The sequence below is a fragment of the Cydia amplana genome, chromosome 15 (assembly GCF_948474715.1).
Source record: "Cydia amplana chromosome 15, ilCydAmpl1.1, whole genome shotgun sequence".
NCBI lineage: Eukaryota > Metazoa > Arthropoda > Insecta > Lepidoptera > Tortricidae > Cydia > Cydia amplana.
In genome coordinates, this window is record NC_086083.1 from 2,486,227 (window position 1) to 2,513,935 (window position 27,709).

Sequence of the window (27,709 nt, forward strand, 5' to 3'; positions counted from 1 at the left end):
GTCCGCATGCTCCATACCACGACCTTCGCGATATATGATGTCAAAATCATAGGCCTGTAAAAATGCCCACCAGCGATGAACACGTGGGGTCAGATCAGATTTTGATTTCGACGCTTTCAACGAGTTACAGTCCGTAAACACACTGAAACGTCGGCCGTATAGATAATGCCTGAAATGTTCTACAGCTCGTACGACTGCCAGCGTTTTCAGTTCGTACGAGTGGTAGCGGGATTCGATTTCAGATGTACGTCGGCTGAAATATTCGACCACATGCGGAAAATCGTTTTTCTTTTGAATGAGTATAGCCCCATAGCCTTCAGAGCTAGCGTCACAATGCAGCTCAACTGGTAAGGCTGGGTCAAAAATGGTCAGAACTGGTTCAGAAGTTTGAATCTCTATTATAGTCGTGCGGATTTTCTCGTGTTTTTCCTCCCATTTTACAGGACCCTTCAGTTTTGTTAGAGGATACAGTGGACCAACAATTTTTGTGAATGCGGGAATGAATTTCCGGAAATAGGACGCAAGGCCTAGAAACTGACGAACTTGCGTGGCTGTTTTAGGCGGACGGGAATCTATAAGAGCCTGTATCTTGCGTGGGTTTGGTCTAACTTCACCACACTGAAGTGAATACCCCAAAAAGTCGATTTGTTTCTTCATGAATTTACATTTCTTTAAGTTGAAAGTGAATCCAGCTGTAGAAAGAGCATCTAAGACTGCTTCCAGTCGTTTAAGACCATCGGATATATCCTTGGAGTAACATAAAACGTCATCCATATAAATTAAGGGCTTATCCTCGAGCTGACGCACAGCCTTCGTGATACAACGTTGATAGACTGAAGGAGCATTGCGCAACCCGAAAGGCATTGCGAGGTATTCGTATTGCCCTTCGGGTGTCACAAATGCCGTCTTTTCTACCGAGGCCGGGTGGATGGGGATTTGGTGAAACCCTGATGCCATATCTAGTGATGTAAAATAGTGTGCACCACAAAGCTGGTCAATTTGTTCCTCAATACGAGGTAGAGGGTAGTGCTCAGGTTGCGTATAGGAGTTTAGCTCGCGATAATCGACACACATTCTATCGGAATCATCTTTTTTCTTTACGAGAAGAATAGGGCTCGCGAATGGTGATGAGCTTTCTCTAATGACACCGGCATCTAGAAGTTCCTGAACTTTTTCTCTAACGATTTGCTTTTCTACCGGTGCTAACCTGTAAGGGCGCCTTTGTACAATTTTATGTGGATCTACTAAATCGATTTCTAATTCCCCTGTATTTACGCGCCTATTGGGGACACCCTCTATGAAACAGTCAGCACGGTTCAATAGTTTAATTAGAGTCGCTCGATCATTGCCTGTCAAATCTGTATCTACTTGTGAATAATCTGGCTTAGTAGCGTGAGAATCACAAACATTAGTTTGTTCTTCAGAATAAAAGACCACTTCGTTTTTACTAATTTTAGCATTCCACCCCTTTTTAATCATATCCCTTCCTATTAAGACAGGTTCTACAAGGTGCACGTCATCATCAGGTACTACATGAAATTTCAAGGTTTCTGAAATTTCTCCAATATCTACCTTACTCAAAATTTGAGACGTACACTCTATATCACCGCCGAGACCCGTAAGATAAACGAGAACATTGCGCACAGTACCTGGGATTTTACTAAAAAAACTTTCTTTCACTAAAGAGCAAGACGATCCACTATCAAATAAAAAAGTGACTGGCTCACCGGATGACGTCCTCAATACACCCCTCGACAGTCGTTCTTCACAAACATTGACCTCTTTTTTCTCAGCAACTTTACTACCACTCTTCTTTTCTTGACAATTCGTAGCTAGGTGTCCAGGGTTGCCGCAACTGTAGCAGGTTGTGAGGAGTTATATTTTGTGCATGTCTCTAATAATGTAAGTATAAATAGGTAACGCTTGTCTGAATAAAGGTCAGTCTTTACGCAATACTTGTGTTGTTTACTTGCTGCCCTACTTCCCGCTCCACATGGCGATCCTGCCACGTGCGGTGTCGGGTTCTGAAGTCGGAAGTGCAACCGCGCACTTTATATGAACAAAGTGGATACAATTTAATACCTTTTATTTCCTATTCGACGTGTGCCAGAATAAATATAGGTACAATTAAAAATTAATATGTGCAACTCCAGAGTGGAAAAAGATGCCGTGTTTATCACCCAAAATTCTGCCGGGAAAGGCAATAATGATGCGACGACTGAAATGAAGAATCACCTCTCGTTTATTAGCATTTTGATGATTGTGATGTGCACCTTAATGTTTATTGGAGGTTTGTACATTATCTACAGGCTGTACAAAAGGTGCCACGAATCATGGGCTGCTGACTGGATTGTGCAATACAACCTTCGCAGATCTCATCCTTCAAGTCGATCGCAAAATTAATGTCATCGATGTTAGTGTTCGTGCTGTCGTTAGCAGTCGTTATTTTGCCATTATTCATCGTCAATGTCGTTCTCTTAGTCGCGGCAGTCATTGAAGGAGAGGGGTCATTTTTGGCAGGTTTGTTTGCCGGTTTGAATTTAGCCGTTTGTTTTGCATTCGCCGCCAGCCTCTCTTTCGTACGCGCCGCGGCTGCTCGTGGCTCCCGCGGCCCTTGCGCATGCGCTAGAGTGAGACGACCGGTTGGTGTAGATGCGTTGCTGCTAGGTGTTGATAAAGATGTTTTGTTTTCGAATCTACCGGCAGTTTTCGATGCATCCTCGGTTTTTGTTGCACTTAGAACAGATTTTAATTCAGATATTTCACTTAGAATTCCATCGATCTTTTCCGATAATTCACTCACTTTTTGTTCAATTGGTTGTAAAATTATTTTTAGTATGTTTTTAACTGTATCACAATCGATTACCGCCATTTTATTGTATATTTCGTTTCACAGCGAGTCAGCGTTGTTAACGCTCGGCTGACCGCGCGCGACTTACCTCACCTACATTGCTGAATTTATTTGAATGAAGCGTTACTTACTTTACTAACTTAGTATATTTTCTTCTGAAACTACGTGACTCTGACATATAATTATGTTGACCCACTTCGCCAAGGATCTTAAGGAAGTAGGCGTAAAAATGTTATCTTATAAGTTATCATATACTACATATGTGATAGCAAACATTTTAGCGTCCATAAATGTGTGCAAACTGTACCAACTCCATACCAACGTACAGTAGCAATCGATTTTAATTAGGTTCCATATATTATCTTTCAAAATGTCAGACCGAGCTTCCCTCGGAAAACATAAGGAAAATCAGGGGTGCGCGTTTTCCCAGAGATGAGACTTAGCTGGATCGATTTATCGCTCCGAAAAACCCCATATAGCAAATTTCATCGAAATCGTTAGAGCCGTTTCCGAGATCCCGGAAATATATAGGTATACATAAATAAATATACAATAATTGCTCGTTTAAAGGGCTTAGGGCTTTACCGTCAGGAAAATTCGGAATGAGTTACATTTTAGTAATACAAGATACATTTAGTAAATTTGTGAAATTTTACGCAATAACAAAAGCGACAACTAGAACTTTAATAAGCAAAATGAGACAATTTTTCGACATTATTAAGCCAAAAGCAATTATGACGGATAATGGTTCACAATACGTGAGTAAACAATGGAAGGACTTCATGGTTAAAGAAGGAGTTAGACTGATTTACCTATACAACTGTGAGAAATCCGAGACCAAATTTTTGTGAAAGGACTAATAGGGATCTTAACAGCCTATTTAGATTATATTGTAGTACGAATCATAGGAGTTGGGTGACCATTTTACCAAAATTAGAGACACTATATAATAATACCTTTCACAATAGTGCGGGCTATAGTCCTTGTGAGATAATGTATGGTCAGTCAGAACAACTTACATTTGATAAAGAGCTGAATGTAAGTAAAAAGTTAGAAATAGACTTAATACGGGATGAAGTTAGAAAAAAAATGATTAAAGCAGTTAAGTATAGGAAAGAAAAATTTGACCAGAAATACAGATTGATTCAATTTCACATAGGAGACTGGGTTAAAGTTAGACAAATTTATAAATCAGATGCCAATCGGAAGTTATATGCAGGACCATATGTGGTAGCTGCAGTTCCTTACCTAAACGTTTATATATTGGTAGATCCTAAGACTAATAAATTGAAAGGAAAATTTAATACAATACATTTAGCTCGTTATCATAAAAGGAAAGTTATAGAAGATAAGTGAAAATTAGATATTAAATTTTAAGTCATAGAATATAACTAGTTATAATAACTTGATAAGGTTAAATATGTAAAAAATAAATTAATATTATAAATTGATATTCTTAGAAAATGTTAGGAATGGTAGAAGAACTAATTTGATTTATTGGAAGTACCTACTTATTTTAATTTTAATAATAATAAATGTTTTATTTTACTACTAACAAGAAATTTTATTTATAACATTAAATAAATAATAGTTGATGATAGAGTAAGTTGCTAGAATTATAAATTCACAATGATTCACAAGGTTAAATATTATAGTTACATTTTACAAAGAAGGATAGGAAAAGGTTATATTATTAAGTTCAATTTTCTTTCGAATTTATACTAAAAAAATTTTTTTTACCGTATCACTACCTAAGAAGTTTCAAAAGGGGCGGTTTGGTGGTGTGTGGAGGCTTTAAATCGTTATACAGAAAGTTGAGATAGAAACAAGTATTTGATGAGGGACTGAGATAGAACATAAGTTGCCATACATCTTAGAACATGTTACCAACTAGGAAATGAGTTCTATATCTAAGGCAATAAACAAAGGAAATTGAAAATTTTAGACAAAATACCGTGTTACTGTTACTATGGGATGAGCGGCCATTTTAAGTTGATTAATCGGAACATTGAATAATAATAAAATCCTTTATGCAACATATAGTAGTTTATGCAACAGTGATATAATAAGGGTTCTTAAAATTCAAGGGTCGAAGAAAAAAAGACCCGAGAATTTTAAGAACCAATTATGAGCTGTTGCATACATTACTTTTTCTATGACAGCTGCAGCAAAAAAAAAAAAAAAAAAAAAAAAAAAAAAAAAAAAAAAAAAAAAAAAAAAAAAAAAAAAAAGAGTTATTATTAAAAAAAAGAGTTATTATTTAAAAAAAGAGTTATTATTGAAAAAAAATTGAGTTATTATTTAAAAAAAAAAGAGGTATTATTGAAAAAAAAAATGAGTTATTATTAAAAAACAAAAAGAGTTATTATTGTAAATGAAAACATACCTCTTTCAATCAAGATGATCGGAACTTGTATCTTTAAAAAAAATAAAGCAGTTGTATTATACTCATAAGATGACTGCTAGCAGTCATCTTATGAGCCTATAGACAAAGCATTCAAATGACATTGCTTTAGATATCACTGTCAGTCATTTAATTGACACATTTAAGTGCTGGAGTAGAAAAAATATTTTAGATAAAAGGTGATTTGATGTACAATAATTAATGGGAATTCATAAGTAATGTCAGCAGAATTTATAAAGTTGGGAATGTAATTTTTATTACCTGTAATTGGGGCTGCTTATGCCTCTTTTACAGGCTCCTAGAAACAATAAAAATAAAGTTAATATATATGGAAAGTAGAAAAAGGGGTTTAAAGGATTAATTATTAACTTATTACTATACCTCATATGCATTTATAGCGTAATCATGGTCCAGCAATGGGTTTGGCCCCACGAAATCTCCTTCAAGATCTCTAAGTAGGGCTTCGATCTAAAAAAAAAAAGAAATATAAAGGAAAATATATTTTAGAAACAAAGGACTAGGAGTAAGAATAAAGAGGAAAATAGTAACTACGACCTCGTGGGGAGCTTCAGGAGCCGGGGCTTCAGGAGGAACTTCCTCGACGGGGATAGGCTCCTGGGCCTCTTCAACAGGGTTGGGCGCTGCTGGGACCCCAACAATGTTGACGTTGATCACGGGAGGAGCTTCGACTCCCTCATCATCATCATTGTATTCGTTTGGTCCCACTGGGGGACTGGGTGCGCGGCCACGTCGCTGCCTCCTACGATTCTAAAAAATAGAAGAATATTAAATATCTAATATTAGTAACAAGAACAAGAAAATAGAATAAAATTGTAATAAAAATAAAGTTTACTTACCCCCCTGGGAATGTAATGTTGTCTCCTACAGAAGTTTTTTTATGAGGAGATTTAACTCGCTATAAGATATGGGCATATAAAGTTGAGAGTTTATCACATTTAGTAATTGAATCCTAACATTTCTTTGGATAAGTCCGTTTCGATAATTGCAGTGCGACCTCTGCCAAATCACAGGGACCTGTCGAAACAAATAGCTGTAATCGATGTTTTCCATTTTTATCACGGTCACCTTTCAAAGGACGCTTAGAAAATTTGTGATGAATTGGCGCGTAATTTTGGATATTTGGCGCGGAAAGTTGAAAATTAAAAAAAAACAAGGGAGTCCTATGTATATTTAGTAGAAATAGCAGCGAAAGTACTGTTATGGTTGTCTTTGTCACAGTCTCACATTCTTTTTTTCTGTTCCCCACCTTTGGTATGTATTATCCCGGGCGACAGATGGATGCAACTAGTCATGGAATCACTTTGCGTATGCAGGCGTGCGTGTACCACTTCTTTGGGTTCCTACCTTCTATGTTATGCCAGGCGTGTCTCACTCCGCGATTTCGTCGCTTTACTACAGGTAGCTAAAAGTACATCCGTTCGGTCCTAATTTTGGGGAAAGCCATAAGCCGCGCATGACGCTGTCGCCACCTAGCGGCCGTATCTGCGCTGATCGTAACAGACGCGTTTTGTTAGGGAGTGAGTCTTCTGTACTTGGTACTATTATTAATTCTGTGATTATATTTAGTCTAACAGAGATGCATTGTACGCTTTCGCTCGTATATTGAATAAGGTTCTTGTAATTATAGTATCAAAACATATTATCATTGATTGGTTCATGAATATAAATATTGTACATCATTTAACAATTATGTTAGACGTACTAGATTATTTATTAGAGCGAGTTTATCTGAAGGTAGAATTATGAAGGATACTTGCCATATAAGTAGGAATGGTTATATATTACGGATTCTGGTTCGAAATATAGGTACAGTTTTATTTACATACATTTTTAATTATTTAGAAAACCAGTACCTACTTAAATGTACTTAAATGATCTTTTATGAATATTTGAGATGAATTATCTGAAGGTAAATGCCTCATTGGTAATCTGAGATTACTGGGACAAACAGGAAAGTAATTTGTTTGATAATTGGTGTCTATTTGATAATTGTTTTTATGTAATCATATTTTACTTTAAGTATTATCTAGTACATACGTATGTATGACTTTAAGTTAATCATATACACATGTATATCGAATCCTTATGATTTAGTTCAGCTTTTATTTAGTGCGAATCATTGTATCATTTGAAAAAAAAAATGTAATTACGTCATTTATGTGTTTCGTTGTATCTAATTATTGTTAATATTAGGTAAACAGATTGCAAAATTTCGTATGTTCTTACATAATTATTATACTTGAATTACGAGTAAGTGTGGTTTGCAAACAGTTTTATACTATAAAGTTCAGGAGTTTTGAAATGTTGTTGTGGGAGTATGTTTTGAACATTTAGTACAAAATTTATAGGGTCAGTCCTTGGGTGTCTATGAAAGTGGGTCATCTTTGGTCCTGCCTATAGGTACCTTGTATAGTTAAGTGTTTAGGGAGTTGAAAGTATTTTGATTGTATTAATCTTATGATTCATGCAATACATTTACTGGCCTCCCGAGCACGGGACGAGAAATCTGGGTGTTTTCGTTTGCCAATCCAAACAAGTTTGTTTTGGAGTCAATGGAAGCATACAGACTATTTGGTGACTTGACTTTGTCCGCGTTTTTCATAGATAACTTAACAATGTTGAGTTTTACTTTAGTGGAACTCGGTATTGTTTCTACACCGTTGTTCTACGGTTTTGTTTCTATTATGAAGACAAAGACACGGGTATTAGTTCGGTTTAACTGGACTCGACGCACTGCATGACATTATTGCATTGCGCTTGATGTTACTAAGCGTCTTTTTACAGTCCCCATCAGATATATCAGAGCTGCCAAGGTGTTCACAATATCTGAACATGCACACTAACGCCGTGAGAACAGAGGCGTGTTCAGATATTTGTGAGCGTCTTAGCCGCCCTGATATATCTGATGGCAACTGAAGTCGTTCACCGTTTTTGCATGCTAACGTGGTTATATTCTCTTTGGCTACTCTCTCGTATTTAGATTTAAGCAAAATTATTGTTTTCTCAGTAAGTGATTTATGTAAATATTTTGAGAAATAGAAGTATTAAACCATAATAAAGTAGGTAGGTACTTCTTCCTCAGAGCCAAATTTAAGCAAAAGTTTACTTCTGAATTAGATATGATGTTTACATTACAAATAGGTACTTGTATATCTGTAATTATAAATAATAATAAATAAATAAATAAAATGTTATTTATTTAGGTATAAACCCATTACATTTTACAATAATACAATAAAATTAAAGCTAGGTATACTAAATCTAAAACTAAACAAGTAGGTAGCTACTAATTATTAGGTGCGGCTGACATCTGCCCACAACCTGCTACTGTATGAGTAGACAGTAGCAGGTTGTGTACACCACATTAACAATACTGTTCGTCGATTCACTCACTCTCCCGACAAACGACCAGTGCCTTTTACGCATTATAGCGTAAAAGTCATCTACTCTGTTCTCGGCGAACATACCAGACGCACTACACCGCCACGGTAGCCGTAACATTGCACGAAACGCGTTGTTGTACTGTACTCGGAGTCTGTTGAACGATCGTTTCGTGAAATGGTACCACAGCTGACTAGTGTAGAACGCCTGACAGTATGCCTTGAAGAGAGTTATTTTGGCTTGGTCAGAACAGTGAGCAAACCGACGCGCCAGCATGTTGCTTCTCATCGCTATAGACCGCCGCTGTCTTTCGAGATCGTCATCGTCTTTTAGTCTGTCTGTCAAAAAGTGCCCTAGATACTTAAAATTATTAACAAACTTTAATTCTGTCCCATTATGTTATCTCGACATTATTCTTTGTCATTCTTGTCTGAAATGCCGTTCTTATTATACTTTCCTTGTCTTCTGTAACAATTTAACTTCGGTCTTACTTTAAAAAATACTAACTTACTCTAAAATCAACTAACTTCAGTAAGTAGTTTAACAGTCATATTCACTGTACAGTTTTCGCATCCATTGCAATCTCGCAGAGGTTCACAAACAAAGGCATAATTAAATATTCAGAAAGCGGCTAACTTGCGTGCGTATTCCGTATTACATTCCCTGTGTTTATATGAAGCACAGCTTATTACAGCCTGATCAAGTGATCACTGTAACGATTTACAGCTCGTAATGCGCTACTCGCTACAGAATCTGCTGGAGTAGAGATTGCTTGGAGAGGCATAGCATTGAAAGCCAAAAGGGTATAGGAGCCGATTTTTTTATAGAACTTCATTAAGGATTGGGTCTTTTTTCTATAGGTATGCTATTAAAGGCATTTTTGATGTCTATTTTGATTATTAAATTTGCCTGTGAATCACTTGCCTTTTGGCCTGTTTCTTTTCTAGAAAATGGCCTAGGAAGCAATTCATCTTTGGCTGCTGTTTCAAATGATTAATTTAAATTATACAGATAAACTGAATAATTCGGCCGAGTATTTGGTTCGGAAAGATCTGAACCGAACATTCGGCTGAATATTCGTATTCGGCAAATTTCATTTTCTTCAAATAGGTGTAAAGTTACCTCAGTCGGACTCTATGACGATAATAGGGTATTTGACTACTAGTCAAATAAGTTTCTTTTTTCGAACTGTCAAACCGATTTTGCAACTATGGAATTTATATAAAACACTAGCATGTGACGTCACAATCAAATTACCTACTCTTTATAGTTTTATACGGGTTTTAAAATATAAATGGTGTGTAAAAATAACTGCGGTCTACGTTTCTCTTTAATCTTTTGGTGCTTTATTTCATGCATGGTGTAAAATAATTTATTATTTTACCTAAATACAGTCAAATACCCTATTGTGGCAACACTGGCAAATCCACACTGTGTCGAGTGAAAGCCAGTTCATTAAATATTGACGAATTCTAACAGAGCGCTGGGGGCCGATTTTTGAAATTCGACCGCTCGATTTCGTGTATTTCGTTCAATAATATCTCCACCACTAGGCATATAAATTCTACTAATAGAATTGAAAACGAGTGGTCAATACCACTCGATTCCAAATTTCTATCACTCGTATTTCAAAAATTTGCATTTCGCCGTTTTCCACCGATTTTCTAGTGACGAAATCGAACGATCAAAATTCAAAAATCGGCCCCCTGTATATAAAGATGGCGAGTTTTTCATTAGCATTAAATTAGCTGTTCTAAGCTATGCCAGGAGGCACCAACTGGGGCCCGGGCCACCCACAAAATCCTGCAATGCGTGTTTTCAGCGCAATAATAAATGAAAAATAGCATTATAAAACACTTCTTTATGGCTATAGTTGCGTAGCATCTACATATAGATCATTTTAATGAAGATAAGGTATTCTGATGATATGAAATTGGTGGAATAGTTAGATAATATAGGTACTAAATAAGTTAGTTATTAGAGTCCGTATTAGCTAGCATACTATGCACCTTAATAGAACAAATTTAGGTAAATTTTGACATTTGGTAATGATTACATGGCCACCCTTTGTTATTCCAAATACCATGCAGGGTTATCTTGGTTCGACTCTATAGGGCACCATCCTACTAACCCGGGTTAACTTGACTCAATGCTGCTGCTTAATCCAGACAGCAATATCGATTTCTACATTTACGGTAGCAGTAGTTAAAAAACACAAGGGATTCTGATGCTTTATTAATGTTACCAAAGAGTCATTTTATTCTCTTTGATGTTACTTACGATACACTTAGGACTCAAAGACTAAAATTTTCTCAATCTATAATATTATTTTGTTTATACAGGGTGGATTTTCTTTTTGGGTCAGTGAGGGCAGCTACCAGATCCCGTGCTGCTAAGAGAAAACGGTCTAAGAAGACCTTCCCTCGATTTCAAATTAATGAAGATTGGCTTTTACAGATTTTGGAAAAAACATACAGGGTGCGAGAAAAAAGTCATTTTTGGCAAACTTTTTTTTTTGATGCCAATCGATCTCATTCCTATTAAGGATCAAAAGCTTGTATGGAACCAAAAAAAAATTTCCGGCTAGAAAAGCCATAAATCGAGGAAAACTTTTCCCATACAATTTGTATGAAAATTAAAACTTTTATTTTTCACATGCTATTTTTGTATGCCAATCGATTCCATTCCTATCCAGTATCAATAGTTTCTTTGGGGTCAACTTACGGTAATGTACTAAAAAGCCACAAATTAAAGAAAACTTTTTCCATACATTTACTATGGAGAAAACGTGAAATTTAATTCACATTTTTCTATCTGGCCAATCAGTCCTGTTACATTTAAGGACCATAATATTGTATGAAGACATTGCTGTAGGACTGATGGGCGAGATAGAAAATTGAGAATAACATTTCACATTTTCCCCATAGTAAATGTATGGAAAAAGTTTTCTTTAATTTGTGGCTTTTTAGTACATTACCGTAAGTTGACCCCTAGGAAACTATTGATACTGGATAGGAATGGAATTGATTGGCATACAAAAACAGCATGTGAAAAATAAAAGTTTTCATTTTCATACAAATTGTATGGGAAAAGTTTTCCTCGATTTGTGGCTTTTCTAGCCGGAAATTTTTTTTTGGTTCCATACAAGCTTTTGATCCTTAATAGGAATGGGATCGATTGGCATAAAAAAAAAGTTTGTCAAAAATGACCTTTTTCTCGCACCCTGTATGTTTTTTCCAAAATCTGTAAAAGCCAATATTCATTAATTTGAAATCGAGGGAAGGTCTTCTTAGACCGTTTTCTCGTAGCAGCACGGGATCTGGTAGCTGCCCTCACTGACCCAAAAAGAAAATCCACCCTGTATACCTACTAATCAAAGTTTACAGCGCCTCAAAATACCTAAAATTATACTACTTTAACCACGAATTAAAAAGTAAGGGTAGCTTCAATACGTTGACAGTGGCGCCGCCATTGGCCATTCTTGGTATTATATTGCTTTCCCACCTTTTCGCTTCGCAACAATTTGGCATCTTGCGGTTTAAGAAAAGGCAAAGCATACATTTTCATTTATTATTTTTTCTGATTTATTTATACTTACAATATTCAATTTTTAACGTTTATTCATAGGTATATTAACTTAGATTTTTAAATTAACACAAAATAATAAAACCTTAAACTCGAAATAGTTGCTTGTGTGTGTAGGTACTGGCCGGTTAGAATAAAAAATATTCGAACATGGAACGGCGAAAAAAAACAAATGATTGACGTCGTTCGTGCGTTGCGTCAAACATTTCACCATTTCAATTGAAATTCAATATTTTGCAATGTTTTATAACAAATTTATATAAAATATTACTCATCGTTTTAAAACATAATAAGTGAGAGTCTACGTGTAATATCCATAAAAACAGTCATGCAAAATATTTGTTGTCAGTCCTGGTTATTGTGTTGTGAAAAATATGATTTTCTCTCAGTTCAGGTTGAATTAGTTTTTTTCGTTAGTATATAGTTTAAAGCTTGTTTCAAAGATGAATCCAGGTATAGCCAGTGTAATTATTTATTTATCTTGAGAAATGAAATATTTATGATTAATATTCGCAAGTGTGCGTTTGATAAATAAATTATCTTCGTTGTTTTGTGTTTGTATCGAAGGAGTACCTATACAGATTCTTAAACGAGCAATTCTTGTATATATACTTCGGGGATCTCGAAAACGGCTCTAACGCTTTCGATGAATATTTGCAATCTGGGGGTTTTTGGAGCCGAAAAAATCGATCTAGCTAGGTCTTAGCTCTGGGAAATTTTGCATTTTTGAGTTTTTATATGTTTTCCGGTCTCCCAGATATTATTTATATACGATATAAGTACAATTTCTAGTGCTTGGTACAAAACTTTGTTCAAGGGGCACTAGTTTTAGTTGCTAGAAATTTTGATAAAGAAATTAGAGCGAGTAGGTGGAAGTACTGGAAGTTTTAAACTTCTACAGTCAGCAGCAGAAGTTGGTAAGCGGGCCAAGTGTTCAAAATGATCTTGCCGTGACTTTATTATTAAGAGAATAAGAGCGTGTCAAGGTAACTTTGAACACCGCGCTGACTACTGACTGTACCTCCTCAATGTTTTATATACCTAACAATTAGAGCAACTTTTTCTTTTTTATTTTTTTCTTTTTTTTTATTTAGAACACAAACAGTCACATAATGCAAATGGATTTTTAGTACAATGTAGTGTACTTAACATACTTAAGAAACAGACCTGGAGGTTCATTAATGAGTAAATAATGTTAACATACATAATAACCGCAGAAAGAAAAAGAAATTTGAAATTATGAGCCATACCTACTTACATTATATTTACCAGTCTTCAAAACAAACAGTATTGTGTGAAGTTATATAGAGGGTAGGTACGTAGAAGATTGGAAAATAGGTTTAACATCAATATCTAATTTAGTGTTATCGGATAAGACAAGTAGTCATCAATTTGTTTCACTATTTGGAAGGTAGGACAATCAGAAAGTTACGTTTATACATTTTGTTACCTATTTAAAACAACTTTCGTTGCTAATACATATGAGAATGTCGTGTAAAATGTCTTTTTGAAATGAGGTGCTAACTTTAATTGTATGGGAGTGGTTTTTGGCATCAGGTTGTATTTCAATATCACTTATGGTCTTATTATAATTTATTGTCCATGTCCTGCGTTGCCTAGTTTGTATTATCTTTGTAATCCTACTAATATTCTAGATGTGAAAGCTAGTATGTTAGGGCCTGAGGGCTTACCTTAACTATGTTCCACTTGTTGCCTCTCTGTCGCACTTGTAAATTCGTACGTAAGTGTGACAGAGAGGCAACATGTCGAACGTGGTTTGCGGTAAGCCCTCTGTTTGCTCATTGATTAGTGTTAAGTGCGAGTTCATACATTTGCTACTTGCGTTTAGTACCTAGAAATTGCATGAACTGGCACTTCATAAAGTCGGACCAAGGTAATTCTGCATTGCAAAGAAAGTGTGAAAATGTCGTTATAAATGTCGAATTTCTTTTATAATGACACTACTTCACTTTGTTCTATTCAAGTCGGTTCAAAGCTAACTTAGATATCTAGTTGTATTATCTAATCCTACTTATGTTTTAATGTGAAAACCTTGTATGTTAATATTATTTTCATATTGAACGTCGGAACTGTGTAAAAAAAAATCCTTTATGATTATGGGTATTCAGCGTTTAAACATATATATTTACAGTGAATTTTACAAAAACCTAAAATAAAAATCCTTTTTGGGAAAGCTTTTGCAAGTGTGCGTTTGTTTCAATGAAATGAATGGGTATAGGATGTTTGATTTGTTTTTTCATTGAAACGATATTCATTGAATCTTTCACATATTTACTTTTATTTACTGTTTGTGATATTATATAGGTAATGTGAAACATATTCAAAACCATTGGTTTGTTTGTACGAATCATGCCTAGTCAGTAATTTTAAAGTTATTAATAAAATATAGTAATAAGCAACTTATAAAAGCTTTGAAAGTATAAAGAATTACATGTTACTATTTTAATACTAATAATCAAACATTTTTTCATACTAATCGCTTTAATTCCACTGAAAAAATATAAAAGTTAAGCTTTTAAATGCAACTCAGGCGCATATTTGAAGATGCATGTAGTTATTTCGTTGCCAAGCTCACACGGCTTCGATTCCACTTGGTTTACCTGCAAACATGTTTAAAATTAAATTACGGTGTATTAGTTTTTCCCAAAAATAGTATTTACTCAATAAATAAAAGGTTACCTACCTAAACGTGGCTAAAATCTACTTACAAAACTAAAATTTTGGCTAACAGGCCAATTCTAACGTACACTTAAATGACATAAATAATGTCATTTACTTTTCGTGCGTCTCGCTCGCGCCAATACATGTGCGGACAAGTGCGAACGACGTGCACGATATCTAAATTAATGTGACGTTCCACGGAAAAGGGCGGACGGCGCTTACGTCACGTAGCACCGCATTAGTAGGTATTGGAGCATCGTTAATAATAGCGTAAGTGCCGACCACCATTTTTTTTTATTGGTTTACCAGTAACTGTTACACTGACGCATACATAAATTTATTAAATCTATATATATAAACGCAAGTGTCCTGACTGACTGACTGACTGACTGACTGACTGATTCATCAACGCAGAGCCGAAACTACAAAAGCTAGAAAGTTGAAATTTGCACACTAGGTTGAATTTATAAAGTGTACAAGAGATAAGAAGCGATTTTGAAAAATTCAACCCCTAAGGGGGTTAAAAAGGGGATGAAAGGTTGTATGGGGTGCAAGTTTTATTTTAAGCTAGGAATTTGAAACTTTGTACAAATGTACTATATTAAAAAACAAGAAAACTAATTTCTGCGTTTTCGAAAATTCATCCCCCAAGGTGGTGAAAAAGGGGTTGAAAGTTTGTATGGAGATCAAATATTTTTGTGAGTGTTGGACTTGAAACTTTGTATATGGGGATATTATTATAAGACGGGAAAAGTAATTTCAGCGTTTTTGAAAATTCATCCCCTAACAGGGTTAAAAAGGGGTTGAAAGTTTGAATCCATTACAAATGCTTTGAAACATCTTAGAAAGACATAATAGCCGATGACAAAAAAATAGGAATTGCGACGTTTTAGGTAATTCAACCCCTAAGGGGGTAAAAAGGGGATGAAACTTTGTCCTGGGGTGCAAATTTTCTTTTAAGCTAGGACCTTGAAACTTCGTAAAAAGGTATTAAATTAAAAAACAAGAAAACTAATTTCTGCGTTTTCGAAAATTCATCCCCCAAGGTGGTGAATAAGGGGTTGAAAGTTTGTATGGAGATCAAATATTTTTGTGAGTGTTGGACTTGAAACTTTGTATATGGGGATATTATTATAAGACGGGAAAAGTAATTTCAGCGTTTTTGAAAATTCATCCCCCAAGGTGGTGAAAAAGGGGTTGAAAGTTTGTATGGAGATCAAATATTTTTGTGAGTGTTGGACTTGAAACTTTGTATATGGGGATATTATTATAAGACGGGAAAAGTTATTTCAGCGTTTTTGAAAATTCATCCCCTAACAGGGTTAAAAAGGGGTTGAAAGTTTGAATCCATCACAAATGCTTTGAAACTTCTTAGAAAACATAATAGTCGATGACAAAAAACAGGAATTGCGACGTTTTAGGTAATTCAACCCCTAAGGGGGTAAAAAAGGGGATGAAACTTTGACCTGGGGTGCAAATTTTATTTTAAGCTAGGACCTTAAAACTTCGTAAAAAGGTATTAAATTAAAAAAAACAAGAAAACTAATTTCAGCGTTTTTAAAACTTCATCCCCCGAGGTGGTAAAAACGGGGTTGAAATTTTGTACGGAGATCAGATATTTTTGAGAGTGCGGGACTTGAATCTTTGTATTTGAGGATATTATTAGAAGACAGGAAAGGTTATTTCAGCGTTTTGTAAAATTCATCCCCTCATTTAAAAGGGGGTTGAAAGTTTGTATGGAGTTCAAATTTTATTTTAAGTTAAGAACTTGAAACTTCGTAAAAATATATGTTATTAAAATACAAGAAAACTAATTTCAGCGTTTTTGAATTATCATCTCCTAAGGTGGTAAAAAGGGGGTTGAAAGTTTGTATGGATATCAAACATTTTTTCGAACGCGGGACTTGAATCTTTGTATTTCGGGATATTATTAAAATACAGGAAAAATAATTTCAGCGTTTTGTAAAATTCATCCCCCAACAGGGTTAAAAAGGGGTTGAAAGTTTTAATCCATTAGCTTTGAAACTTCTTAGAAAGGCATAATAGCCGATTACAAAAAAAAGTAATTGCTACGTTTTTGGAAATTCAACCCCTAAGGGGGATAAAAAGAGGATGAAACTTCGTCTTAGGGTGCAAATTTTATTTTAAGCTAGGAACTTGAAACTTTGCAAAAAGGTATTAAATTAAGATACAAGAAAACTAATTTCAGCGTTTTAAAAATTCATCCCCTAAGGTGGTGAAAAAGGGGTTGGAAGTTTGTATGGATATCAAACATTTTTTCGAATGCGCGACTTGAATCTTTCTATTTGGGGATATTATATTAGAAGACAGGAAAAGTTATTTTAGCGTTTTGTAAAATTCATCCCCTAACAGGGTTAAAACAGGGTGAAAGTTTGTATAGGGTTCAAATTTTATTTAAAGCTACAAACTTGAAACTTCGTAAAAATGTATTTTGTCAAAAGAGAAGAAAACTAATTTCAGAGATTTTGATAATTCATCCCCCGAGGTGGTGAAAAAGGGGTTGAAAATTTGTTTGGAGGCCAAACATTGTTTTGAGTGCGGGACTTGAATCGTTGTATAAAGGCATATTATTAGAATACAAGAAAAATAATTTCAGCTTTTAAAAAATCATCCCCTAAAATGATTAAAAAGGGGTTGAAAGTTTGTATAGGGTTCAAATTTTATTTAAAGCTAGGAACTTCAAACTTCGTAAATAGGTATTTAGGTAGTAGGTTTTATTAAATAGAGGACATGAAAATCTTCTAAGGGGGTTTAGAGGGATTATAACGAGGACAATTTTATTCAGTTAGGGGCTTGAAACTTCGTAGGTTGTGAAAGACAAAGTCTCATGCGTTGTATAATATTAATAATTAACAAATGATTAACCGTCCTACCGCAATCTCTTGCTGCACAATGTTCTAAGCTAATGTAGAATATATAACCACCAATATACAAATCCACGCGTACGAAGTCGCGGGCAACAGCTAGTCCTTAATAACTAAGAGCTTAGTGTACAATAAAATTTAGGTAAACACTGCATGCACATTTAAATGTATTACCAACTAAGTTTAATTACGTACTACTTACTTAACTACTATTTTTGTGAAGCTGACGTTTAATCTTGTTTAAAGGAGTGCAAAACATATCAATTTTGTTATATTTGTTATGCAACTTACATAGTCTTGGGATGGGTGAATTAGAGCCAAGGACAGTCCTTCGGAAAGGCGGAGATAAAAGGTTAATAGGGTTTCTGGGATATCTAAAACCATAAGGTGCCTTTACCCGTGGAACGTCACAAATGACTTCATTCAGAATATCGTCGGTATACTTCCAAAACATGATAACTGACAAAATGGTCAAAAATGAGTTATATATAGGTACAGTTTTGTTCAAATTTTGTTGTTTTAAATTTATATGTGGCATTTTTTAATTTATTGTTATTATTTAGAAAGTTATAGAGTGTAAAAACATAATAACAGACAAGAAATAAAATATAATGTGCACGTAAAAAATAATAAGGGTACTTAAAACTACATATTTCATAAAACTGGTCATGTAAAATATATAAAGTAACCTTTACATTTTTTGCCTGAATGTAAATAATTAAGAACCTAAAGTTACAGCATCTGTTAAAACACTATAACTTTATTTATCACTATTTATTTGTACACATTTCTTTTAAAACATTGTGTAGTTTACAACTAGATAATATTAAGTTCACTTAAAACTGATTCAAATATGCTTGTTAATTGCAAAAAAAAGAGTAATATACATTTTTTACAGTTATTTAATTAACAAGGAGTGTATTGTCACCCATATTTCTTCACTAAAGGAGGGAAAAGTCAAAAATTGCAAGAATAATTCACTTATAACTCTTTACCTGTAAATAGTAACACGATGCATGTCATTTATTACTTTTTATTGCTACGTTAGTTTTTATAATTTGCTTATAATTCCGGGTAAAAGGATATTTATTATCTTTCTCATTATTTTCAATTATATAAATATACATTTTTATATATTTTTTACGTAATACTAATTAATGTTACTCCATTTTGTATACAGGCAAAACATGATAACTAACACATCCCATTTTTTTATCGGCCAATATTTTACATTTTTCAAATTGAAAATATCAATTTTACCATTTTAAGGCAATTTTAACATCTCAAAAATGTCATATCTAGAATTAAATTAGTAAAAACACGTTTCTAAATTCACACATTTATGGGTCAAAGTTTCAACTCGCGTTTTCTCGAAACTATGTTTCAGTTAGTTATCATGTTTTAGAAGTATACCGAGGATATCATTCTTATGTCAATGTGCATAGGAATTGGCCTTTAGGTCACCAAGTTACGGCCTCTACTGAAAGGTTCCTATCTCCATAAGGCTGCGTTTCCCTTTTAAAATAAATAATAAATTAAAGTTCCACTTTTGAAGGCTTATTTGGACTGATGTAATGTACAGTCACGCTCCGTGCTTGTTACGCCATTTAGGGTTCTAGCTAAATTGGACATGCCATAGCGTAAGTATGGAACAACCAATTCAGCTAGGACCCTATATGGCGTAACAATCACGGAGAGTGACTGTACCTACATAATAATAAATACGTAGGTGGAAAATTATAATTTAGGTAAGTATTTTATTCTTCAAATACGAAAACAAATCACAATCTGCTTTTAATGACCCAATTTCGCGAAAATTATCTATACTCATCCTCGGAAAACTAATTAGACCTTCTAAAAATCACATGAAAACAAGGTCACACACGCGTCATTTGTGCTTAATTTTATTTCATACTCGTACAAAGGAACGAAGGTATTATTTCCATAGATCGGGTTTATTATGCCTGACTCTCACGGAATTATGATTTAAATAAAATAGTCGCCAGAACTATCTTACTTATTTTTGTTACCTATTTATTATTTTACAGGACCTTTATACTGTTGTTACATATATACCCTATCAAGTCCGCTTCTTATGGTTGTAAAAAATACGAAATTTACATTCATATAAGTGAATATTAAAAATAATTTGAATCTATTTATTAAGCAACTCCAGCCAATCTAAACACCATTTGTGCCGTGTCCGATGTTGGGTTACTAAGTATGTGTATGAAGGCAATCTTACCTCTTTGTCGCAGTTTTCCGAGACGCTTTTCATGTGTTCCGACTTCTTTTTATTTCTAAACACGAGGGGTGTAACTGCCGCCATGAAACCGTTCTTGAAGTATTTGTTGTTCTTCACCACGCCTACCTATAAATTTGAAAGCATATTTTTATATTTTTTATTACAAATTTGTCAGAAATGGACCCTTAATTTTTTATGAAGCACGAGGTATATGATGTCGTTTTTTGACCGGTCTTTTAAACACAGCGCCTTAGATCTTATTTTGCGTAAAGTGTTATCAGCAGGGGTCGGACAAAAAGTGCGGATGACGTAAAAATTACGTAATCTTGCACACAGGATGATGTTTGAGTTTGTATTTAAACTTCCGTGTGACATGTAGTAACAATAGTACATTACTGCAGACGCCGGGAAAGAAGGGCTTGCCGGGTGAGTAGGTATAGCCGGCCGACCGTAGGGAGGCCGGATAGTGATACGAAGCCGGCAAGACCTTTTCACGGCTAGGCATGTATAGTGCTTTTCTCAAACATGCAATGAAATAAAAAAATACACCACTCAAAAAACAAATTTATAGTCTTTATATTAAAAATCCAACTTCACAACAAAAGTTTTTTAATTTTCCTTCCAATCCCGCCATAATTGTTTTTTTTTACGGAATTCGTCCGTATTTCGCGTGTGTAGTGTTCGAATAGACCTTATTAGGGCCATTATACACAATCTGATAATAAGAATCTCAATTTCTATAAATAAAATAAATGCAGAGGATTTTAAATATTGTCTATGGTCTCTGGTGACTCACGTATAGACAAAATTTTAAATTTATTCATCAACACATTGAATCATACAGATTCGTATTCTTAATATCAGTAAGTTCGTGTATAACAGGCGTTAACACGGATATTTTGGTCCGAAATAACCATTCATTCACCAAAAATAAAAAAAAATATATAATTCGGCTGTTTAGTCTGTTCATGGACACAGACCCCATGTTTACATTAGAATTTAAAAAAAAATTACTTCCCGGCCTAGGCCTTCAATTTCGTATGAAATTCCTTTACAGTTCTCTGGAGTTGCTCCGCCCTAAACGTGATACTTCGAAGCCTGATATAACGCCCGGAGCGACGACATTTCATTGCATGTTTGAGAAAAGTAGTATTAATGAAGTAACAAAATAATCGTAAATAAATCCATGGAATTAATAATACAGGTGGTAGGGTGATGTAGTGAATAAAATAAATTTCACGAAACTTGTTACCATAAGGTATAATTATTTGAAATTAGTTAGAACAAGTCTGTGGGATCCTCAGATAATAAATAGGTTTAATAGTCAAAAGTGGGAACAGTAGGTAAGATTAGTAAAAATAAAAAAAGATAATTTGATGGTATTATACTTATTATTTAATGAAATTATGCATAGATGACTATTTTTCTAACAAGTCTATTATTGTTGTCACAGACTTAAAATATGCTGCAATGAACTTTTTTTCCTCAATTGGTTGACCGGGGAAAAAAAATTAGCCAACAATTTCGCGGTATCCATAACAATCGCAGTACTTGATTGCTCAGTTTGTGTAGAGATATCTTTGCCTTGTCCTGATATTAAAATATCAGGTGTACCATCGCTACTCCTGAGTTCACTTTGACCCTCCGGTAGCTTTACAAAATACTCTTGAGTACGCATATCGATTTCATCGTCGGACGTGTATTCATATTCACACGCACGTAAGATTGATTGGCTTTCCATATCTACACATTTTCCTGCAATATGAAAAAAAAACTTTGTTTAGAATTTAAATACGCAAATTATAACTTACAAACGCAAATATCAGTCATACGTACTTTTAGATGCCATTGTAGTGGAAATAAGATCTGGAATCGGATCTTTCTTGTTTCTTTCTTTGTTAAAATAATATTTTCGTGATGAACCAAACACGAGTAAATTCGAGTAAAGATGACATTTTAGAGCGTTTTCTTATACATTAGTAAATATAAATTTTAGCTAAATATAATCGTGAAGATACAATAGCTAAACAATAACGAAGTCAATTTATTGTTCATCTGATTGACAATGTGTCAGTCAAAAACGTACTTACTCATTTCAAGTGGCGATACGTTTAATAAAGAGGTTGATAAATGATAAGTGATAATTGTTTATGAAAATCAAAAATACTATTTGAAATCATCCTATAAGTGGTTTGACGTCATCCACACTTTTTGTCCGACCCCTGGTTATCAGATTTAACATTTTGAAAGCAATGGTCGAAATTAATTTCTCGACATTTCAATTTATTGGATCTTCTTTTTTGGCAGTAGTAGGGTTGATATTGCGCAGTTTTTTCGCCTCGGGGAACATACACCTGCTGCGTGTGTGACCAAGGGGTCCTCTCTCGTATAGGGCTTTACAGCCACGAATGTGGCGTAACCGGGATGCTGCTTAAACATCTGACACAGATGGTAAAAGGCCTGTTACCTATTATTATTATTGTACCTCCATTTTGGATTTCACTGACTTATAAATCTCGGTATTTTGATAGGCTAGCGTGGGGATATAGATCCAACACGTAGAGGTCCTTTGGAGAGCTTTCGGTCTTAGGTTAGGTGATTTATAATATGAATATAAAAGTAAAATATAAAAACACTTACAAAACAATATAAAATACATATAAACACATTATAAAAAACCTAACCTAGGGTGCCGCCGGCAGCGGGGCAAGGCCCAGGCTACCGGTGGCCAGGGCCGCAGAGAGAGGAACCGGCGGACTATCCGCGCCGTGTCCAAGATCACCGCCTTCTGCATCTGTCCCTTGATCCAACCACCTAGCGAGAGTCTCTCAAGATGTTGGTCGAGACTCTTCGCTATTAGCCCGTTCGGCGGCATTCGGACACGATACGCGCATAAGTTGGTTCCCCCCTCTGTAGCCCCATAGTAGGCGCGCATGACGTTCTCATTTATGGTTTGAGACCATCGCATGCGACGCACTACACCACCGGCAGCGGGAGTCGTGGGCGGGGCAGGATGTCCCGCAGGCCCCAAGCGTGCCGGCAGCAGTGGCCGCCCTCGTCGCGCAGGTGGTCGTGGCGGCGGCGGCGGCGGCCCGCACTCGTCGCTCGACTCGCTGGTGTCGGGCGCGGTGGCCAATTCATCGCCCGACGACGGTTGCGAGGAGACGGGCGAGAGTGGTGGACGTGCGCTTTGTAGAGACGCTAATTGACTGCGTGTTTTGCTTCTTGTTATCATATCTTGTAGTACATGTCGAACATGTTTTTTATGGTAGCTTAATACCCGATTTACACTTAATCGTATGTAGACATGTCTAGGGTACTATTTCCCATAAAAGTAACTTAAAAATCAACATGCAAATACAAAATATAGAAAATAATTTAAGAGAAATTAGAAAAATACGTCTTAAGTTGACAGCGTCATTTTTTTATGTTATTATTATTATTATTTATCCTCATTGCCCTTCTACACCGCGAACATGAGCCGTTATTGGTATTATGTGAGAATAATTTTGTGATTGACTATAATCGTCTACAGTTCTTTCTGTCTTTTAGACAACTTTTAGTTTTTTTGTCATGTCTCGTGTTTACATTTACAGTTAATTACTATTTCACCATTTACCACGTATTTTGTATTGATAATGCCATGTATTGTTAACATGTTTCTTTATAAATGACTTCAATATGTAAGGGTTATTGAAACCGTCCAATTTTTTTCACCATTAAAAAGTTTACCCCCCTAGTTTTAATTGGTGTAAAATCTGTGTAAGCTAATTTTGTTCATAGGTACCTACTACTAAGTGACAATGTGTGATTTGTTTCAACCTTCTATGGCATTAGTAGTAGTTGGCGATCGTTGTAGTGACTGGTGTAACTAATTTTATGTAACCCTTCAGGGTAAACGGTTGCTAACTTAATCAGTTGATGATCTGTCGTTATGCAATAGAGAGGTACAAACGACGATCATCAGCTGATTAACTTTAGTAGACGTTTATGAATACCTAACGCCGTTCATGAGAATAATATTGAACTTTTGTATATGCTGTTACTCTTGAAATGTTTTATTGGGAGAAATTTATTATTTAAGACACAAATACACATGGAACATTAATTAAAATAATAATATAAACTATCTATAAATAAACTTAAAATAAACGCCTTATAAATAAAAAACGGCCTCCAAGTCACTGCCGATGGGCAACGTGCCTAGAAGGCTGGCCGCATTGCCACGTTGAATCGCAATGCTAATGCGTCGAGCAAAATATTGGCCAGCCCTCTGGTCCCTTGTGGCGTCTATAAGGCGAGCCGCTAAGGCCTTGTATATCCGGCGCGCGCTTGGCCCCCACGGCCCCAGCGTTTCGACCCCAAACGCCCCAAAAATATAACTACTGCCAAGGGTGGCATATTTGCGGCGTTTGAGGTCTTCTGCCATGGACGCAGCATGACCAGCATCTCTGCTGGTGCCCTAAAGGTGGGACGGCGTGAGGGTGTCAACGCATGTGGCATCCCAGACTAGAGGCCGCCCCATCTTCCAAGGCACCAACGTCATACCGTCAGGCCTCTTGCCATCGTCCCTAGCCAGACCGACGGGCTCGAGTATGGCCGGAACTTTGACGCTGACAAAAGCCCTTCGGATGACATCGTTGATGCTGGCATGTCTACTTAAAATGAATATGCGATAACCCACCAGGGTGTCCCACAAGGGTCAAATAGTTTTGCAATGGCTCTTTGTTGATCCTTTTAAATGTCGGCGGCCGCGCCATTCCAAAAATGAGTTTAGTCGTTTTTGATTTTCAATCAGATTAAATAGGTACTAGAGTGACTGAGTTTTACCACTTTAGGTGTACCTACCTTCTCCAACAAGCACTTGATGATGCAAGCAGCCTTCTCGGGATAGGGCGGGTCTTTCCGGAGATACTCGAGGTCTGCCTGGGTCGCGCTGACTTTGGTCATGCAAGACCGCGCAGTGCTGATCAGGGTCTTACGCACCACCGTAGTGAATGGGTTTTCTGTTAACAAATATAATAACGAACTAAGTATGTATTACTATAACAAAAAAGGGATATTATTACAATTAAAAGTGGTTGTACTCTTGTCTTGTTGTTTAAAGTTGCGAATACGAATACTTATGATAAAAAAAATATTACATTATCTTAATCACAACAACCATAATGAAAATTAATTCAAATGTAAGTATCTAAACAAAATCAAAATATTTTTGTGTAGGTACTATAAGGGAAATTTAACGAATACTCCTACATCGAAGATAAATCGGCGTATAAACTATCAATACTAACATAATTCACTTTAAATAACGCAGACGAATTGTGGTATTTTTTCTGACAGAAAAAAAAATCGTCTAATCCCAACTGCATATTTTTATAGAAAACACCAATTAACAAACCTCTTTCCTCCCCATTTACAAGCCAAACCAGCCCGATGAAACACAAAAGTTTTAATCCCCACAAACTGTTCGTTTTGTTCATTTTCCACGTTGTTTCTAGTAAAATATTCCGAACAAAATGATACAACAATTTCACTGTACTTGGTTGTTTGCGGCTGATAAAATCTTTCTACCAATTTATTCGGCTATCGGGACGTGTGATCGCTTCGTATCCGTTTTTGGAAAATAATGATTGTTGATTTTGTAATTTACCTCAATTGATTCTAGTCATTAGGTAGCGCTATCTAAATGATGAGTACAGAAAGTTTCCCTTGGGTTTGTAAAAACTATTTAATTGTTGTAGCTGAATATGTAGGTAATTATCATACTCCGGTTTGATGGATGCAATTAGGTTTGACGTTTAAAAGTGCGAGTACTAGTGAAACTTGCTATAAGTCTATATCGATAGAATTATGACGTAAAAAAGGAATGTATAGTATAGTTACACAAAATGTTTGTTCCCCAATATTTTTTGTTCCATTCGCGTTTTCCCCACTTTTTTATTTTCCTATGCAGTTGTATCACTATTAGGCTACTTTTTCGGACGCATGATTCGTTACGTTTTTGTTGCTACGCTTATTTTATTCCATGCATTTTGTCTCCTAGTTCGTATTATCTCCATACCTATCAATCCTATCATGTACCTGTAGAACCAAATCTCACTATTATTTTATCATATACTGTTATTCTGTCACACCAATTGAAGTGAAATGGCGTATGAACCAAAAACTTAATATCAAAAAATTACCAATTCATAGGTAGTCTTCAAGTAGGTAGGAAGGTGACGCGTCTAAAACTAACTACTGACCCTTTGCACATTCCTTTCAAGATGGCACACCCATATGGACGTGAGAGACTTTTTGTTCGTGCGTTTTAAATAGTGCCGGTATCCCCCTGCACTAAAATACTGCCCCCACGTGTACTTTTTAAAAATCGAATTTGACATTCGTCAGACCACCAGGACTTTGTCTATTTTCTTCCATCATTTACGATAATCACAAATATAAATCAAAGCAAAGAATACCTATATATGTAATTATATTCTTCAGTAATGATAAATCAATCTTTCAGTTCTTTGTCTCAGTGATATTTCATAAATACTTTCGTCATAGCAATAAAAGGTAATCATATTTCAAAGAGGTTTATTTGTTTATTAAGTAGGTATGTATAGTACTGTATTACTGAACCGCAATTAAAAAGGGATTGAGATAGCTGTCAATCCATAATTATTGATTTAGACGTAAGTGTATGGAAATCTGTTATTTCTAATCCCTTTCTGATCGCGGCATGATAATATTACGATTCGGTAGGTAAGATTGGACAAAAAATATTAACTATCTAAAATATTAGTGTTTGATAAAATAATGGTAATAAATTCTACAGGTACATGATAGGTATGGAGATGATACGGACTAGGAGACAAAATGCATGGAATAAAATAAGCGTAGCAACAAAAACGTATAGAAATTCATGCGTCCGAGAAAGTAGCCTAATAGTGACACAACTGCATAGGAAAATAAAAAAAGTGGGGAAAACGCGAATGGAACAAAAAATATTGGGGAACAAAAATTTTGGGTAGCTATACTATACACTCTAAAAAAGTAGTGTTGAGTTTGTTTTTTAAATAAGTATAAAATATTATCACAAACATTTACGAGTATTATCTTGCTGAGCTATCTAACAAAACAAAAGAAAATAACAATTTAATACACCTGGGTTAGCCTTGCTCGTTATTCCTTTCGAATCGATATCGCAAGTTCACGAGATATACCTTACAGACGAGATAGACGTGACAGACCTTTTTGGAACGGAACCCTCAAAAAGAGCAACCAAATCATCTACATTTAGTTGAAACATACAACATACAAGTGCAAAGAACTCTAAAGAGTCAAATAAGCCATTCGCAGCCAAACAATGTAATATTGATCGAATCGAGTACAAATTGCCCCCGTTCATTCTGCTGAATACTGGAATTCATCACGTCTAGACCGAGCCATACTAATACGAGTTTAAGCGTTTGCAAACTTAAATATAAGAGCAGATGGTTCAAATCAGTCTGGATTGGAAGTAAATTGAGGTTTTTGATTGTATATAAATGTGAATTTGAAACTTGTGTTTCAGACGTATGTGAAATACCTAAGTTTGTAGCAAATAATAAAGAAACTAAAATAACAATGTAACTATTTTGTCTTGAATGTAGAATTAACAAGTAAAT

The 27,709-nt window shown here is 35.3% G+C and overlaps 1 protein-coding gene and 1 long non-coding RNA gene across 2 annotated transcripts; both read right to left on the minus strand.

Moving 5' to 3' along the window:
• Positions 1–14,760: 14,760 nt before the first annotated feature.
• LOC134654700 (uncharacterized) lies at positions 14,761–25,788 on the minus strand. The gene is made up of 4 exons (XM_063510176.1): positions 25,456–25,788; positions 24,899–25,060; positions 20,055–20,176; positions 14,761–14,863 (listed from the first exon to the last, which is right to left on the minus strand). The coding sequence occupies exons 1-4, from the start codon at positions 25,535–25,537 to the stop codon at positions 14,771–14,773; spliced, it is 459 nt and encodes a 152-aa protein (XP_063366246.1). The 5' UTR covers positions 25,538–25,788; the 3' UTR covers positions 14,761–14,770.
• LOC134654699 (uncharacterized) lies at positions 21,201–22,303 on the minus strand. The gene is made up of 2 exons (XR_010097367.1): positions 21,983–22,303; positions 21,201–21,353 (listed from the first exon to the last, which is right to left on the minus strand). It is a non-coding gene; the product is annotated as an uncharacterized LOC134654699 (long non-coding RNA).
• Positions 25,789–27,709: the final 1,921 nt, after the last annotated feature.